The following is a 19,000-nucleotide window of genomic DNA, read 5'->3' as shown; positions in this document are numbered from 1 at the left end:
AAAGGAGGAGAAAGTCACCCTCTGCATGCTGCCTATGAAGAAGCAGAGGTGGCTCTGACCTCCAGCAGCAGTGAGTCCCACAGCATCAGCTCCTGGCTCCCCCTTGGCTCCCCTGAGGCAACTTAGCAGTTGGTTTGGAGCTACATATACAGATCAAGTTTATGTGCCTTTCCTATTACCTCTCACAATCATCCCTTGGAGTTGATTTCATTATCCCCATATTCCAAATGAGAAAGCAAAGCACCCAAAATGACCACAACAAAGTCTCTTGAAAAGTGAAGGATTTGACTTCCCACACCTTCGCTTTGAGCCTGAACAAAATCAAATCTAATGTGTAACTCTAAACAAGTTTAGGGAATGGCATTCAGTGCCAATAATGAATAAGTACCACTTAAGAGCTGGCGAGTGGGGGCAGGGAGCAGGGCGAGCTGGGTCCGGACAATGATCACACCAGTAACAAAGGTCATTTTGCAATTGGATATTGAAGGATATAAACAAAATTAAAAACTGGACCACAAGGGTTGTTTCTACATTCCAGGAAAATGATTGGTCCTATCTCAGCAAGGACAGTTTCAACTCTTAGTTTAAGAAATAAAGAATATGTTTAAAACATTTAGGATTTCAAAAAAAATGGTTTTAAAAAGGTCTTGGAGGCCTGGCTGGCTCAGTCAGTTGGGCATCCAACTCTTGATTTCAGCTCAGGTCATGATCTTGGGGTCCTGAGATCACACCAGGGTAGGGCTCCATGCTCAACATGGAGCCTGCTTTGGATTCTCTCCCTCTGTCCCCACCCCCCACCCCCACCCCTGACTCCAGCACACTCCCACACTGGCTCTCTCTCTCAAATAAATAAATAAATAAATAAATAAATAAATAAATAAATAAAATATTTAAAAAGATCTTGGAATTTGAGGAGGGAAGATATAAGCTATTTAGGAAAACTATTTCTTTTACAATACTGAGTAAATAGGGTTCCAATGTTTCAGTTTGTGTGTTTATTGTGAACAAAACTCGTAAGGAACTTCCACAATAACTGGAAGACTAGAAGATACCAAATATGGAAAAAAAAGCAAAGTGCCATTTTTTGAAAAAGTTATTTAAAGATTTATTTATTTTAAAGAGAGAGTATGTGGGGAGGAGCAGAGGAAGGAGAATCTCCAATAGACTCCTGCCAAGTATGGAGCCCCATGCAGGGCTCGATCCCACAACTCTGAGATCATGACCTGAATTGAAATCAAGTCAGATGCTTAACCGACTAAGCCACCCAGGCACCCCAAAAATTTATTTTTGAATAATAATAACTAATTTTGAATAAATAAGTCAGTAAGTTGAAACTAAAGCACAGGCAAATACTTACAGTCCAGGAAGTTTTTCAACAAATGTGGCTGTTGATTTGAATGAAACAAATGAAGACAATGTCTTCTTCAAGATTTAAGCCTTAGATTACACTCCTTAACTCCTATTTTATTCTTATTCTGTGTATCACTATGCATTCTGCCCTCTTCTCATCACCACAAAACTCAATAATCATTTGCAGAAAAAGATCAAATCTCAACTGTCAACTCCACAAATTACCTTAAGGGCTTCTGCCTTTATCTTTCAAAATATTTATTTAGTGCTTTTTTTGGTAAATGGGATAAAATTATTAGAAAAGAAAAAGCTTTTAAGTCTAAAGGCAAGCCACAAAATATAATGTAGGTACTACAAAATGGGTTTTATTTTATTTATTTTATTATTTTTTTAGTCGAAGTATAGTGCTCACCAAAGGGTAGCTACTGTCTGTCACCATATACCACTATTACAATACCATTGACTATAATCCCTACTCTGGACTTATCACCTCTGTGACTTATTCCTTCCATGAAAAGAATTTATAAGCAAATATTTTTTTATTTTCCTATTTGTTATGAAAAGAGAAAATCTCGTATTAAATCTAGTTATTTTTGTCCAAAGAAATATAGATTAGCCAAAACATAGAGCAGTGTACACTATAGCTCCTCCTTTTATTCATTTTCCATCATTTCATTGCCACGTGGAATTTTGAGTGATAGAAGAGACCTGCCCCCCATACAGCCCCCCTGGTATGCACCATTCCCTTGCAAAATAAGGAAAGGGCTTGATATAGTGGTATGCTGCTAAATGGTTAACGATCATCTCTGGGCTGTGGGGAGGGCATCTGATTTGCACCATTTTGGTTTCTGTGGTGTATAGACATTCCAGTAATATCTGATTTCAAACTACTTATTTCAAGCTACCAATGTGGTATCACTGAATGTGGAATTGGAAAGAGGCCTTTCCAGCAAGTAGAAGCAAGCTCCCATATGCACTATTAGAAGTATGAACTCTTGGCCTCAGATCTGTGACGAGAGTGATAAAGTCAGGGAGGCAAGAGTGTGTATTAAATCAGCAGGTGAAAATAAAATAAAATAAAAATAAAAATAAAAAAAATAAATCAGCAAGTGTATGAGATTCATTGGCTTGTAAGGAATGAAGGACAGCCCTGGAAAGGTGTCCTAGACTCTCAGGTGTCCTTGTGTCTAAAGTCTATGGTTCTCCCATGGGTCCATTTAAGGGAAGAGGTCTAAGTGAGCACTGGCAAAATCTACCATTCCTTGCATCTGCACGGAGAGCTGTTCCTCTCCCAAATCATGGCAAATCCAACTCCTTAGAAGGAAAAGAACTCAGGACTCCCAAATGTCCTGTGGTTTTCTATGAGAGTAGAGAGCCCGGAGAAGCTACAGTGACAAAGAGTTTGATAAGGACTTATGCTGAGTGAAGTAAGTCAATCGGAGAAGGATAAAACAAAAAAAGGCAATCAATACTCAAAAGTTAAAAAAAAAAAGTAAAGAGAGAAACCTCCCATGAAATTGCAGAATTAATGTGCATTTGCTCAGTAACACAAAATAAAAAGGCACAGACTCAGAAGTACTGAAAAGTCAGGAGGAGAGAGAACAAGCAACACAATCCTGGCATCTGGGAAGCGTGTGACGATGTGGTAGATAATGTGGCAAAGCCTGGAAAGCTGAGACCCACACCTTTAAGGGAAGAGACGACTGGACGCCACCAACTCACGCACACATTCCAGAGTGTCTGCAGAGGGAAGGGCCAGAGGCAGGGGAGTAAAAGCGGGTAGTAAGTAGAATTTTCCATGAGGCATCTGGCCCCAGAAATCCTCTGGCTCTTTTCTTCCAGGGACAACGGGAGGTTTCGCCTCTGCAGAGGGTGACTCATCCGGGACGCGGACTCAATGACAAGCGGTTCTGAGGACAGCTCAACGCCAAAATTAAAGCAGGAGCATTACACGGGAGACGACCAGTGGAACAGTGAGGACTCCTGCGCCCCCCCCCCCCGGGGCGATCCGAAATCTAGCAGGATTAGGATCTCAGTGAGTTGCACAAAACAGCAACAGTGGGGATGGCAGGCTCTGGTAAGAATGTCATAAAACCAGAAATCAGTGAACTTTACCCAAAGGACATTCCACTTGCAACTCCTAACGTTCTAGATGTATCTAGAGGGAGTTGGTTTACTTAATATATATGGCCCTGACACGTCACTACACTGGTAGGAAAGACAAGGAGACCAGAAATCTTTAAAGAAACGACAAATTTGCTTCATTGTGGATGGACCTGGAGGGTGTTACGCTGAGTGAAATAAGTCAGTTGGAGGAGGACAAACATTCTATGGTCTCATTCATTTGGGGGATATAAAAAATAGCGAAAGGGAATAAAGGGGAAAGGAGAAAAAAATCAGGGGAAATATCAGAGAGAGAGACAGAACATGAGAGACTCCTCACTCTGGGAAACGAACTAGGGGTGGTGGAAGGAGAGGAGGGCGGGGGTGGGGGTGACTGGGTGACGGGCACGGAGGGGGGCACTGGATGGGATGAGCCCTGAGTGTTATTCTATATGTTGGCAAATTGAACTCCAATAAAAAATGAATTTTAAAAAAATAATAAAATAAAAAAAAGGACTTATTGTGGATCCAAAGGATCCAATCACTTGCAAAATGCAAAAAAAAAAAAAAGAAAAGAAAAAGAAAAAAAGAAAAAGAAAAAGGAAAAGAAAAAAGAAAAAAAGAAAAAAAATCTGAAAAACAGAAAAATCAGAGGATCAGGGCACAAGCAAATCTTTAATCACTTCACAATTAAATATTTTAAATAAGAATGATTTTAAAACAATACAATTCCTTTTCTGATTTTTCTTCCATCATTTAGGTTTCACATAAACTAAACTAAAATAGGTTAAAGGATGTATTAGGCTTTAAAAAAAAAGCAAGCAAGTCTGCTAAAGGCTCACCTCATTTGAGAGTTCAGGCAATTGGTTCCTTTTGTTTGTTTTTTATATAATGCTACTAAGAAATCACGTTCAATCTGAAATACTATACAGAAAATAGAAGCAAAATACTTGGCTCATCTTTTCTTTTCTTCTTTTTGTTAATGCTGGTTATTAGATCAGGAGGGCCTGGATGAATGATGTATGCAGGCAGCAGCGGCGCTGCTATGGCAACCTCAAACCAAGCTCCAGCTTCTTAAAGCCACTGCCCGTGGAAACTGGGTTCCCACGGAATCTGCACTGCTTCCAATGTCCTGAGATGGCTAACCTCCCCATTGAAACAGTACAGGGAATGATTTACCCACATAGCGCACCTGGAGAAGGAATTAATAATCTCCGCAGTGAAGCCTTCAAAGAAATGATCCTTCACTTGTTACTGCGACACCTAGTTTCACGCTTACCCCTGCCTCCTCGACCTCACCAAGGGCCCTTCTCACACTTCCCTTCTTCAAGTACATTCATATTCTTCTATTTTAGGAAAAAAAGAAATCCATCCATTTGACTCGAGCTACCCTTTCCAGTTCGATTTATGATTTTCCTTCTACAACAAGTGATGTGGTATCTCCACTCCAGAACACACCTTGAAACGTAGCATATTCCTCATGAAAAATTTCCAGTGACCCCAGCTTTCAATAAATACAGGGAAGTGTTTTAATCTTCTGTCCCACTCTGTCCCTGTCAGCCTGTTCGATTTTTCTTCTTAGCACTCAGCACCACCTGGCACCAGACATACAGTGTTTATGTTACCTGCACTAGAAGGAAGCCCTCAAGAAAGTGGGGTCATTGACTTGATGCATCTCAAGCTCAATACATCTAAAACAGGACACTTGATACTTCCCCACAACTCATTCCTCCCCTGGCCCTTTGCACCTTAGTAAATGGCACCACCATTCAGTCAGATGCTCAGGTCAAAACTCTTGAAGCCGTTTCTGACTCTTCTCCGTTGTCATATACCTCATCCCTTCAAGTAGCAAGTCCTCTTAGCTGTAGCCTCAGAATTTGTTCTGAATCTTCCTGCTTCCCCCTGCCACGACAGCCACTCTTGTCCAAGCCATAGGGGCCTTTTGCGCTCGTCCAAGGCACCATGACCCCTTGCCCAGAGAGCTGACTCTTAACTAGTGTGTTATGACCTTCTTGAGAACAGAAAAGTGTTGTACATATTTGCATCCCTAGAACAGGTCCTGCCATGTTGCGGGTGCTTAAATGCTTGTTGCAATGAATAGAATAACCAAATACTGAGAAAACAAAACCATGCTCACCTGGATGAGGGCAACAGGGAAGTTTCTAATGCTTAGATTATATTTATCTTGAGCAACTAAGAAGAACTGATAGGGAAAAGGCACTGCATCGTTTTAACCTTTATGGCTACCTAAGTCAGCAGTGTCTGTACTACTAGTACATTTTTTCTGGTCTCTGATCCAGTATTGTACTTTTTAGCAAAAGAGAACAGAGAGTATAAATACACACAAACTTGTCCCTGATACATAGAACCATTCCTATCTATCTATCCATCCCTATATCCATCTGTATTTTGTGCTTCCTTTCAAAGAAATAATTCTCTGCTTTTACAAATGCCAAATTTTCTAATCCCTTTGATAAGCTAAAAAGACAGTGCTGTCTCAAATGACAAACAGATGAAAGCTAACAATTAACTTCAATTTGCCCTGAATTCGACAGACTGGTTGTCTAGACAGTCCTAATTTATTTGATTATAGTTCAGCATTCATCTTCACTTTAGATAAATGGATCTCACCCAAGTTGGGGAATGCAATTACTCCTTAATTCATGATCCTCCCCATTCTTTCACTGAAACTTTAAAAATATACCAAGGAGGGTGGGGGAGCGGAGCTCCTGGGTAGCTCAGTCAGTTAAGCGTCTACCTTTGGCTCAGGTCATGATCCCCAGGTCCTGGGATTGAGTTCCGCATCAGGATCCCTGCTCTGTGGGGAGTCTGCTTCTCCCTCTCCTTGCTCATGCTTTCTCTCTCAAATAAATTAATAATTTTTTAAAAAAATACACCAAGGGCCCTCCCTTGGTGTAAAAATACACTGCTGGCCCTAGATTCTGCACACTAGGATGCAGTGTGGTTTAAAGCAATTAATTCCTAAATGTTTTAGGGAATACTAGTATTCAAGATGCCCATGGGGAAAGTGTCCGTGTTCATGGCCATTGTGACAAATGCCATTTCTTCTGGGAAATGTATGGCACACACTGGCATATTATAGGATCCTTCTAAGTCCTGTAGTGAAGAGACCTGTTCAATTCAGCATTTCTCCACCTTTTGCCTTTTCAAAAAAACTACTCCTCAAAACACACTTTGGGAAAGCTGGTTTCATCTCTTTTAAGATTGATCAAATATTGACAGTAATAAACTCTCCTGGGCAGGGACCCAGGTGAACAATGCTTAGAGCACAAGATAAGAGTTCTGAAGCACAACTGTAGTGCAGCTACAGCTTATTCTCAGCTGGCTCTCCTAGTACTTCCTCTTAATTCCTAAAAGTGACATTTTTCTTCAACTTTGGCATTTATCACCACCTGGGAATGCATCGAGTGTGCATCACATATTAAGTTTTTCAAGTTAACTTTCTATTATTCAGCAATGTGATCTCTGGTCAACAGAGTTCTTGCATAACTGCACGTCTAGACTCTTGGACTCCAGACTCCGAGGACAATAAAAAGTATAGTCAAACAACAGCTCATACTGAAAGTTTAGAAGCTATGTTCCCAAAGCAGGAAAACACCAATTTTACTCAAACCACACAGTGAGCTCTCAATCAATGGATATTTATCAAATGAATGAATGAATGAACGAATGAATGAACAAGTACAAGCAGGCATGTGGGAAAAAGGTCTGGAATTTAAGACATGGCTCAAAGCAAACCCATTTAATCTGGAAATTTCAAGGTCATCTTTGATATGTCTACTATACTTCAATTAAAAAAATGTTGCTAATTTTAAAAACAAAAGAAATGATTTACTGGTAAAGGGAGAAAGAAAGAAAGAAAGAAAGAAAGAAAGAAAGAAAGAAAGAAAGAAAGAAAGAAAGAAAGAAAGAAAGAAAGAAAGCTTTTTTTATTGCATTTTAGAATCTATCCAAAACCCACAGTACTTCTGTCAAGTATTACTTCCTCCATGAAATCCTTTGTCTGTCATTTCCTGCTTTCTTTGTCAAGCCACCACTGAACACCCCCCCCCGCACCCCCCCCAACCAACCTCAAATACCAAAAGCATTGGAGATTTCTAGTAGGAATGGCACGGAAGGTTCCTGGGCCTCATAGGGTCACTGGAGAGACAAGTGGACTCTCAGAGAAACTAGAGAATTTAACTCTTGTACTTGGGTCCAAATTTTGTCAAGTGCCTTCAATGACCGAGAATTGTAAACCATGACAAATGTATATTTAATATCAGTGGCTTCATTCCAATACCTAAAATCTGTAAATACCAACCTTGGAAAATTATTTTAAAAAATCATATCAACCACCACAGCCTTCCATTTTCTTCACCTGTGTTGTCTACCTGAATTCTCTCTTTCCAAAACATGTCAGGTTCCTTGCACAATTTATCATGCACTTAATACAGGAGATGCATGTGCCTTATTTTTCAGCCTAGATGTCTTGACTGTTTTTATCATTGTCTGTTTACATATTCATTACTTGTAACTGTCTAATGACCTAGTGAATCCTTTGAATTCTTATTTGTTGCCATTTCTATGAAGTTTCGGTCTCAGCCCCAAATATTTATACTACAGAGTTACTGTCTCACAGTAACACTGAAGACGTTTCCATAACATCTGATGCTGGCCCGGGGCAAGGGGAAAAATTCTGTGAGTAAAAATACGCATTTTTTTTTTTTTGGTGGAAAGGTTCAATAGCTTTCAACAGATATTCAAAGGGACATATGATCGAAAAGGTTAAGAACCGCTGATGGACTACTAAAACAATTGCTACACATTATCCTAAACACACCAGGTATGGACTTATCAAAAAAGGAAATAAATTCTTCATATGAAAGTCATCTGGCCTTAATGGAGTGTCCCATATTTTTAAGTATGAATGTCCATGAAGCAGTAACATGTTGTGTAATATATTCTAGAATATGAATTACTGTGAAAAATAGTCACTAGGTTTTAGAGCATCAAGTGTCAAAGTAAAGCAAAAATAAAGTTTACTGCAGTTCTAAGAATAAGCCTATACAGCAAGCCCAGTGAGGCAGGGTATAGAAGCAGCAGCGCTGGTGGTCAACATGGTAGGAGTCCAAGTCAAGCTATGCTGCTAAGAACTTTGTGGCATTTGGTAATTCACTTGATCCTTTTGAGCCTCTGCATTGGTCCCTGTGAGCCCTTACAGGTTACAATTCTGTGACCTTTGAACATGGTTAATATGTAATAAACTCAACTCTCAAAGCTTATCGTTTGATTTTTATGTTCTTATTGACACTTTTCCCTAATCAATTGATTAATTATTGCTATAAAGTGGGGTTTTATTTACTTTGGCTTAGCAACAACTACAAGGGGCTTTTATTTTTTTAAAGGATTTTGTTTATTTATTCATGAGAGACAGAGAGAGAGAGAGAGAGAGAGAGAGAGAGAGAGAGAAAGGCAGAGACACAGGCAGAGGGAGGAGCAGGCTCCATTAAGGGAGCCCAATGTGGGACTCAATCCCAGGACTCCAGGATCACGCCCTGGGCCGAAGGCAGGCGCTAAACCGCTGAGCCACTCAGGGATCCCATACAAAAGGGCTTTTAAATGAAGGCTCAGAGAATTCACGGGCAAGGCGAATGAACCTGTGTAAGAAAGCCGCAGACTCTGACTTAAATTAATGTAGGGGGATCCCTGGGTGGCGCAGCGGTTTGGCGCCTGCCTTTGGCCCAGGGCGCGATCCTGGAGACCCAGGATCGAATCCCACGTCGGGCTCCCGGTGCATGGAGCCTGCTTCTCCCTCTGCCTGTGTCTCTGCCTCTCTCTCTCTCTGTGACTACCATAAATAAATTAAAAAAATAAATTAAAAAAATAAATTAATGTAGGATATCAATATGAGACATCATGCAAACCATTTCCAGAATACAAAATGGAAGGAAAAACATGTTGGGGGGAGGGTCCCAAGAGAGAAAGCTGAAGAGACAGACAGCAGGAAGACTACTAATTACTGAAAGAGATGCTGGAAAACACATCACAGAGAACATAATCCAACGTACCCAATCTCTGATTTTATAGATGACAAAACCATAGTTTATAGAGATTTTAAGCTGCCCTGGGGAAGCCTGGCTGGTTGTCAGTGGAGCATGCAACTCTTGACCTTGGGGTCGTGAGTTCGAGCCCCACAATGGGTGTAGAAATTACTTTAAAAAATTTGTTTCAATATTTAAAAAAATATTTTAAACTGCCCTAATTCATAATGCCAAATGACAACATAATAAGGAACAGATCATCCAGAAGAGAATACAAATCCCTGGCAAAACTATAAAATATTTTTTACCATAGAGGCAAAAAAAGTCCTAACAATTAACTTGTCTCAAACCTTATGATAGTGAAAAATGTGACTAAACTTCTTTTGGCTTATTTTGTGCAGTTCTGATCACTCAAACCTAACATAGAAAGGAGCTGTTGGGGGATCCCTGGGTGGCGCAGCGGTTTAGCGCCTGCCTTTGGCCCAGGGCGCGATCCTGGAGACCCGGGATCGAATCCCACGTCGGGCTCCCGGTGCATGGAGCCTGCTTCTCCCTCTGCCTATGTCTCTGCCTCTCTCTCTCTCTCTCTCTGTGTGTGTGTGACTATCATAAATAAATAAAAAAAAATTTAAAAAAAGCCTTTTAAAAAAAAAAAAGAAAGGAGCTGTTATTACAAAATCTACCCATCTCGTACATGCAAGCATAGTCCTCAAACAAGTGCTGACTGGATAGCTATACTTTTGCAAACCCCTGTGTGTGCTGTAAAACTACAACAGAACCTCAGTCTTTCTGGGTACACCTGAATCCAAATACTGGCAAGATTGCTTATATATAAAATAAGTGTATGTCACACCTGCACAAAGATTGTATGACCCATATACGCCAATAACAAGCTTCTACCTTTCTCTTTCTCCATTATGAGTCTCTGTGGTACAATTATACTATAGTCATACTATACTTACATAATTAGACTGTACTTTGACCTGTTGTTAAATATATTTTTCACACTAGCTGAGAATTATGTATTGAGTCAAATTAATCAGTATTGGCTAAATGTGAAAATGGCCCATTAAATGTCAGCTAAAGCCCAAATCTCATTCAACCATGAAGATACCAAAAAAACCAGAACCCAAATATTCTTGTTGTCTTTGTTCAACATCAAAAAGGTTTCTAAAGTGAAGGCATCCTGGTTTGAGAAAAAAAATTCAGGGATGCCTGGGTGGCTCGGCGGTTGAGCGTCTGTCTTTGGCTCAGGGCGTGATCCCAGAGACCCGGGATCAAGTCCCGCCTTGGGCTCCCTGCATAGAGCCTGCTTCTCCCTCTGTCTGTGTCTCTGCCTCTCTCTCTCTCAGGAATTAATAAAACCTAAAAGAGAGAGAGAGAGAGAGAGAGAGAGAGAGAGAAAACACAGAACAGAGGCAAAGAAGTGTCCTAAAAAGCAGAACATTAATGCCTCTTCTGCACTGAACCTCAGAATACCTAAATAACTAAGGCGCCAAAAATAAGCAGCATTTTTAAAATGTTTTTCTTTATCATTACAGAACCACAAGTGTGTGCCGCCAAGTTCTGGGTTAAAATGCCAAAAATGCTTTCAGCAGAAATGAATCTTCAGGCAAAAAGGGAAATTGTGGTATGTTGTGAACTCAATTGTTGGAATTCAGAACATTAGTCAATCTTCTTGCAAAATAGCTTTTCTGTCTCAGAGGATGAAAAGGATTCAATCTCCACTGATTTTATACAGCACCAAGTTCTGAGTGGCTGGTGCTCTCAGTTCTTTCAGTACAGCTTAGCTTGTGGATAAAAATATGGGGGAGTTCCGCTACCTAGACGCTAGTTAGAAGTATCTCTTTCCACATGGCACTTAAAAATTGCAAAAACGATGGGAAAATGCTCTTACTACCCATGACTACCCAGTATTATGATTGAACTGTTTTCACTTAGAAACTTATCTTACAAGGTCCCAGCACTTCATTCACATTCATAACAATATTTCTCTCACGGTATGAATACCAATTATTCTCTTAGTTGATTACTTCTTCCAAGAGGATGGGGTACCTTATGGGCAGGGAAACGACTTACTCATCATGCCTTTTTCCCCGTGATATAGCTACTGCCTGGCATATGGTAGAGGCTCTCAAAGGTCTTGAATGAGTCCAGGTACCAGAGCCATCTCTGCTCATAATGAGTTGCTTTGAGAGGCAGAGCATTCCGCTTCCTTAGGTGTTTTCAAAGCTACAGCCAGATCTTCACCAAGGAGATACCGTTGAGAGGATTAAAATCTTAGGTGACTGGATGGGATTGCCTTGCAAAAACCCCTTTGGCCCAAAGACCCTGAAGTATACATTTCCCCCTGAGGTGTGCTTTTTTTTTCCCTTTACTTTTCTTTTCCTTTTTTTCCTCCCCCTAGAGAGAGCCAATTTCAAAATTCTCGGTTCAGGGCAGATTTTAAAATCGTATGCCATTGGGTTTCTGTCATTTGTTATATCTTTGTCAGCTCCTGAGTAAGAACTAGCATCTATGGTCAATGATTGAATTGCTATAGTTTTAATATAACATCAAGAATTAGACACAGAAAGTGAGGATTGCTAGATAGAGATGACAAGAACTAACAGAAAAATCAAGGGTAGCCTGAGTGATTAAGGAAAGGGTCATCAGGGGCACCTGGGTGGCTCAGATCATAAGGCATCTACATTCGGCTCAGGTCATGGTGTCGGGGTCCTGGGATTGAGTCCCACGTTGGGCTCCCTGCTCAGAGGGGAGTCTGCTTCTCCCTCTCCCTCTGCCACTCCGTCCCACTCCCTACTCTTCACGTTCCACCTCCCCACCCCAGCTCATGTGTGCTCTCTCTCTCCCAAATGAATAAATATTTTTTAAAAAGATCATTAATCATGTGTTGAAGAATGGATAAAATGTAAACAAACGGTCAGAGAGAAGCACTCCCATGTTAAGACAGACGAAAACAAGGAAGAAGTGAAGGGACAAAATAAACATGGTGTGGCACTAATGACAAGACAGCAGTGTGACTCCAGCTGGGGGCAGTGGGGGACACTACTCGTCCAACAGAGTAGGGCTAGATAATTGGGGGTATGGACGGAAGCTCAAGGGGCTGCTAACAGACCAGTGAAGGAAGGTCTTGGGCAGAAGAAGATGGTGATGAAATAAGTGTTTTAAAAAATCAAGTCTTGGGGCACCTGGGTAGCTCAGTGGTTAAGCATCTGCCTTCTGCTCAGGGTGTGTTCCCAGGGTCCTGGGACCAAGTTCCGTATCAGGCTCCCTGCGAGGAGCCTGCTTCTCCCTCTACCTGTGTCTCTGCCTCTCTCTATGTGTCTCTCATGAATAAATAAAATCTTAAAAAAAATCAAGTCTGGTTATGGGATGAATAAGCCACAGGGATGAAAGGTACAGCATATGGAATATATAATCAATACTACTGTGATAGCAGCATAACAGGACACATGGGAGCTACCCTTGTGGTGAGCACAGAATAACATACAGACTTATCCAATCACTGCATTGTATATCTGAAACGAAGGTAACATTATGTGTCAACTATGCTCAAATTGAAAAAAAAAATCGGCTCTAGAGAACACTGCAGGATGGACATGAAGGGAGAACCCAAAGTAAAGGGAGGCCACTGGAAAGGTGGTCATAACTTGGTGAGCCAAAGGGGCCTGGGGTCTATCCTGGGGATGGAGGAGTCACTGGGAATGGAGAAGAAAAAGAGCCCAAACGAGGAATTACAAGGATCTGTTGACTGGATGTAAAGGGTTGGAGGGCAACGAAGCTTTTGGACATGGTGAATACAAAGAACAGAACGTTAAAGTGTGAAATATCCAGGAGCAGAGAAGCTATAGAACAGCATCTCGTAGAAAGAAACTCTGAGATCCAAACTCGAAACTTAAGAGCTTTCTATTGATAAAGGAAATCTGAAGTCCCAGAATGAGAAAAAGAGGGGGAAAAGCATCTAAGAGCACAACAGTGATCAACAACTGAACCTCGAGGCCATTTGAAACCTCGAAGTTCACAAGAATATGGGCACAATGAAAGGAACAGAAAAGGAGCCATCAGTGTGGAATAAAGATTCAGGATCCAACTGTCACAGAATGGAAGGAGTTTCAAGGGGCACCTGGGTGGCTCAGTGGTTGAGCGTCTGCCTTTGGCTCAGGTCGTGATCCCGGGGTCCTGGGATCGAGTCCTGCATCGAGTCCTCTGCCTATGACTCTACCTCTCTGTTCTCTCATGAATAAATAAATATTTTTTTTTAAAAAAAAGCAGTTTCGGGGATCCCTGGGTGGCTCAGCGGTTTAGTGCCCGCCTTTGGCCCACCAGGGCGCGATCCTGGAGTCCGGGGATCAAGTCCCACGTCGGGCTCCTGGCATGGAGTCTGCTTCTCCCTCCTCCTGTTTCTCTGCCTCTCTCTCTCTATGTCTATCATGAATGAATGAATGAATGAATGAATGAATGAATAAATAAATAAATAAATCTTAAAGAAAAAAAAAGCAGTTTCAAGAAGGACTTGGTGATAGATGATGGATGACAGGTTAAGAACCAGAGCATGTTAAAGATATCATTATATTACTTAAAAATGAGCAGGGGGTTTCCCCCTCTCCACTGACATAGTATATACAATTATGTAATTGACTAGTGAACAGAAAAGGGGGGTTTGTGGCTCTGTTTTATGGGTTTTTTTTTAAAGATTATTTTGGAGAGAGAGATCGAGAGCGAACACGGGTGTGCGCATGATTGGAGGAGGGGCAGAGGGAAAGGTTTAAGCAGACTTCCCACTGAGGATGATGCCCCACTCAGGACTTGATCTCAGGACCTGTGAAATTATGACCTGAGCCGAAACTAAGAGTCAGATGCATAACCCCCTGAGCTACCCAGGTGCCCCTGTTTTAGAGGGGTTTTAGGGTTGTTTTGTTTTTTTGGTTAAGATTTTATTTATTCACGAGAGGCACAGAAAGAGGCAGAGACATAGGCAGAGAGAGAAGCAGGCTCCTCGCAGGGAGCCCAATGCCGGACTCGATCCCCAGACCAGGATCCCGGCCTGAGCTGAAGGAGACGCTCAAGTGCTGAGCCACCCAGGCGTCTCTATGGGTTTTTTTAATGACAAGAGGGAAGTATATTAAGATGATGCCATTTTCTGTGCAGCCAAGATAGTTATCAAAAATGAAAGACATTTCTGTTACTATGGATTGATCTTGAGGAATACTATTTGGAATTTGTACTCTTCTGGGAGCTACTTTGTCATATAAAAGGAATGACCCTGCAGATGTTGGATATTGGCCATATATTAAAAGTGTTTGGATAGTATAGTAAGGTGTGCAAGTTGCAACAAAAGTTATAAGAAATACCCTAAAGCATTTAAAACTGATATAGGGATTAAGTAGCTCACGGCACTTTAATGAGCACATGCAAAGATAATGTGTTTCTGGTCCTCAAGAACCCTTGAGAAGTAATGCCTCTCACCTGCTCATGAAATACCCAGTTTGTGTGCAGGGTTTATCCTAAGCCAGACTTGCATCTACTTTTAATTTTAGTCGTGAACTGTCTGGGAAAGCACTATAGCCAAAATGCAATGTTTTGGTCAGTTTTGGTGTTAAAATCTCTCAAATCTGAGTGATAGAGATGATTTTAGAGGAAGATCCACTGTCACTAATAGACTGGAAGCTGGCTGCTGGAACAGATATGTGAACTACTGTGCAAGAAAGGCCTTCTACTTCTCCCCAAATGAAACAAATAAATTAATAATTCATAGTGATAATACATCCAGGTTTCAAGGGGTCTGAAGATAATATAATCTGGGTGCCTTCCTTAAGAAAAAAGAATGCAAAATTACCAATACAGGACACAGTATAAAGCTATTTATTCAGAATGAGAAGCAGAAGGCACCTGCAACTGTAAGCCATAAAGCATAAGGGTTGCAAGCTACACAGTAAATCCATCTCTGCTCACCACCAACCACTGGGAATAAGGTTTGGAAAGGGAGAAAGAGCAGGTAATCAGGCAGAGGGAAAATAAAAGACAAAACGCTCCTTAAGGAATACTGGAGCACAGAACAAGAACAGAAAAAGACAAAATCCCAGAAAGAACCCCAAATTGTGAAGTATGGATGGTATGGAGATGGGAGGAAGAGAGAGAACTAATCTATTTATTTATATTACGCTATGGGAACATTTATTTCTCAGTGATCCACAATCACATTCCTTCTAGGAGGCTTGCATGGGAGGATTAGGTTTTGGGAAACACCAATTATCTTCATTGCAGGTACTCAGCAAGTGTTTGTTGAATGAATGGATGAATGAATGAATGGAAACAAGAGAAATATACTTCTTTTTCTTACTCTCCACCAGGATCTGCTCTCGTCCGATGCTCCGACATACATGTATGTTTTTGCTGGCACTGGCTGGAGTTTCAAAGTAACAGCTCAGGCCAACCTCTTCTCTGGTGATTCAGACTGTTGATCCTCAAAAGACTAAGTCAAAAGCTATCTCCACTCAAAATTAATTTTTAAGCATTATCAGAGTCCCACCACCACCAAATTATACATACAAATGGCTACTGTGGGGCCATCCTACTTCATCCCTTCCACGTTCTTTCTCCCTCTTTCTAAATCAGATCCTGCAGATATATTTCAGAAATTAACACCCTCCCAGGTCTTGGGCAGATTCATGTGGGATTCTGGCTAGGGCTGAAACACCATTCCTAAATCTGAAAGTTTAGCAGTTATGACAGCCTAAGTGACAATTTACTATATCAATTATAATTGATAAGGTTTCCAGGAAGATACTGGCAAGCCTCACACACTTGGTCAGCTGCAAGCCTAAGACAGGGGCCAGGAGAACCCAGGCTCACCAGCTCCACACAGGACAGGATTTGGTCCCAGGGAGCTCTTATGAAAGGACACAGCAGGGCATTCTCTGAGGGGCTATGGACCTCTGTTTCAAAAGTGATTCGCTTTGGGCAATAAATGCCTACACATTCCTGCAAGTTCTAAAACACAGGAGGCCTGGGTTAAAAATGAGAGCCCCCCCCCCTTTAAAAAAAATCTTTTACTAAACGATTCTTACTTCGTCTTCACTTACCAAATTTTCTAAGGAAAAGTGCTTGGAGAAAAGCAGGACCAGAATAACACTATTACTGCCTCGACACTACAAAAATCCCAACACTGATGTTCTGTTTAGGGCAAAGAAACGCGAAGTCAGTGAGCCAAAGCAGCCACCTTAGGGATTAGAAGTGTAGGTCTTAAATGGAAAAAAATCGGTTCAGCCACTTTCTGGATAAGTGGTTTGACCTCTGGAAAGTTATTGAAAGTCTCTAGACCTCAGTTACTTGGTTTTGTAAAGTGGGAGCAAATATAATACCCATCTCACAGGACTGCAGAGGACTGAGAAAACGCAAGTATAAAGCACTGAATATAACTGCACAGCGAGAGCTAATTAAATGCTAGTATTTAATAGTAGTAGTAAAATTATTGTTCTACCTCCCCCCAGTTCCCAACACCAGCAAAACTGGCCCAACCCCCCACTGTCGTCTTGCAGGATCCGGGGCCGGGTACTGTTGCACTCCAGCACGCACGACAGACCCCCAAATGCCGCGGCGCTACTGCAAGCTCCCCACCCCGGGCCGGCCAGGGCCCCCAGGTTACCACTACGGTCCACACTGACCTGAGATGCCGCCTCCTATCACGACTACGTCAAACATGTGGCCCTCGATACTCGTCTTCTCTCTACTCGCCATGGTCTGGTAGAGACTCTCGCTGGGCGTAGGTACAGGAGTGGAGGCGGCCAAGGGCGGGGCGGACCCTTCTACAGACTCTGGGGGGGAGTCCGGGGGCGGAGCTGATTCTTCTGTCGACACCCTGGCGGAGCCCCGGACGGAGGGCGGGGCGGTCCCTGGTACTGCTTCTCCAGGGGAGCCCGGGGGCGGAGCCGATCCTTCCACGGATGTTCGGGGGGTACCTGACACTGAGGGCTGGGTGGACTCTTGTGTCACTTGGGAGTTCAGAAGCGTAAGATATTTTTGTACCGAATCCCAGGGGAAGCCAGACATTGAGGGCAGGATGGACCCTTTTCCCGACGCTCGGGAGGAGCCTGAGAGCAGGAGCGATCCTTGAGGCGAACCTTGGAGGGAGCTGAGCTCTGAGGGCTCGGCGGACCCTTGCACCCACACTTGGGAGTACTCTGAGGAAGGTGCAGGTCCTGACAGCGAACTCCGGGGGGAGCTGGGCACGGAGGGCGGGGCGGACCCTTGTATCGACACTCGGGAGTACTCTGAGGAAGGTGCAGATCCTGACAGCGAACTCCGGGCGGAGCTGAGCACTGAGGGCGGGGCGGACCCTGGTATCGACCCTCGGGAGGAGTCCGAGGGCAGGGCCGATCCGTGCACTGATAGTCGGGGGGAGCCGGGTACTGAGAACTGCCGGGACCCTTGCAATGACCCTAGGGGGGAGTTATTGGGCGTAGGTGGTCCTTGCACCGAGCTCGGGCGGGAGCCGATCACTGAGAGCACGGCGAACCCGTGTGCTGACAACTGGGAAGTGTTACTGGGTGGAGGTGGTGCTGGCATCGATACCCGGAGGAAGTCGGGCACCGTGGGCGGGACAGACCCTTGCGCTGACTCTCCGGAAGAGTTGGTGGTTGTAGGACGTCCTGGTACTGATACTCGGGGGTACTCGAGCCCTGCGGATGGGGTGGAGTCAGCTGTCGACACTCGGGGGGAGCCTGAGGGTGGGACAGATCCTTGTACCGGGACCCCGGGGAGGTCGGCGTCCGGGTTGGAGGCTGGAGCGGCCCCCTCCGCGGTGGGCGGGCGGGTGGCAGACATGGAGATCTGGTGGTTCAGGCCAGGTGGGGCGCCAAAGCCCCAAAGGCCGATCTTAGAGTCTGTGTTAGTCCTCGGGTCGGGAATGTAGCCGAGTTGGGCCGGCACGCTGGAGCTCTTCTGGTGTTCCGAGTCCTCAACGGATGCATTTGACTGGAAGCTGGAAAACGGACTGGACAAGGTGCGCCACTCTGAATGGATGCTGGACCCGGACGCGGAGAACGTGGCCGCGCCCAAGTTGGAGTGCGGGTCCGAGATCCGGGAAGCTGTGCCCCCTGCTCCAGGGGCAAGCTCCGCCTCGCCGCCCTTCCCGCGGCCACTGCCTGGGGCGGGGGCCGAGCTGTGTGAGCTCATAGTTCTCCAGCGCGGGGGGCATCAGGTGACGTCCTACGTCCGCCCCTCCCCCAGCGGCGCGCGCCTCGCCAGCCTCACCGGGTCGGGGCCCAGCGCGCTCCCAACCGCCCCCGGGAGCCCCGGTTGACCGCAGCCTGGCTCCGCCTACTTCGCCTACCCAGAGTGGCGGCCGCGTGGGGGTTTCAGCCCAGGGCTTTCGTGCCCATGCCTTAACTAACAGAGGACTGAGCCAGGTGGCCTAGGAAGCGGGTATTGAAGGGACCGGGCCGGCAGGGTCACAGGGCCACGCCACACAACGGTAGGCTCCTTTGTGACGTCACGAGGGG

The 19,000-nt window shown here is 43.8% G+C and overlaps 1 protein-coding gene across 1 annotated transcript in view; it reads right to left on the bottom strand.

The window, feature by feature from the left end:
• MAOA (monoamine oxidase A) overlaps positions 1-17,409 on the bottom strand; it is a 70,122-nt gene extending 52,713 nt beyond the window's left edge. Inside the window, exon 1 of the mRNA XM_055338817.1 lies at positions 17,165-17,409. Within this exon, the coding sequence (XP_055194792.1) occupies positions 17,165-17,237 (73 nt within the window). The 5' untranslated portion in view covers positions 17,238-17,409. The remainder of the gene's footprint in view (positions 1-17,164) is intronic.
• Between the last annotated feature and the right edge of the window lie 1,591 nt (positions 17,410-19,000).

Source organism: Nyctereutes procyonoides, unplaced genomic scaffold, assembly GCF_905146905.1.
Source record: "Nyctereutes procyonoides isolate TBG_1078 unplaced genomic scaffold, NYPRO_anot_genome, whole genome shotgun sequence".
In the NCBI taxonomy this organism is placed as follows: domain Eukaryota; kingdom Metazoa; phylum Chordata; class Mammalia; order Carnivora; family Canidae; genus Nyctereutes; species Nyctereutes procyonoides.
This window is presented reverse-complemented; position numbering and strand designations above follow the sequence as displayed.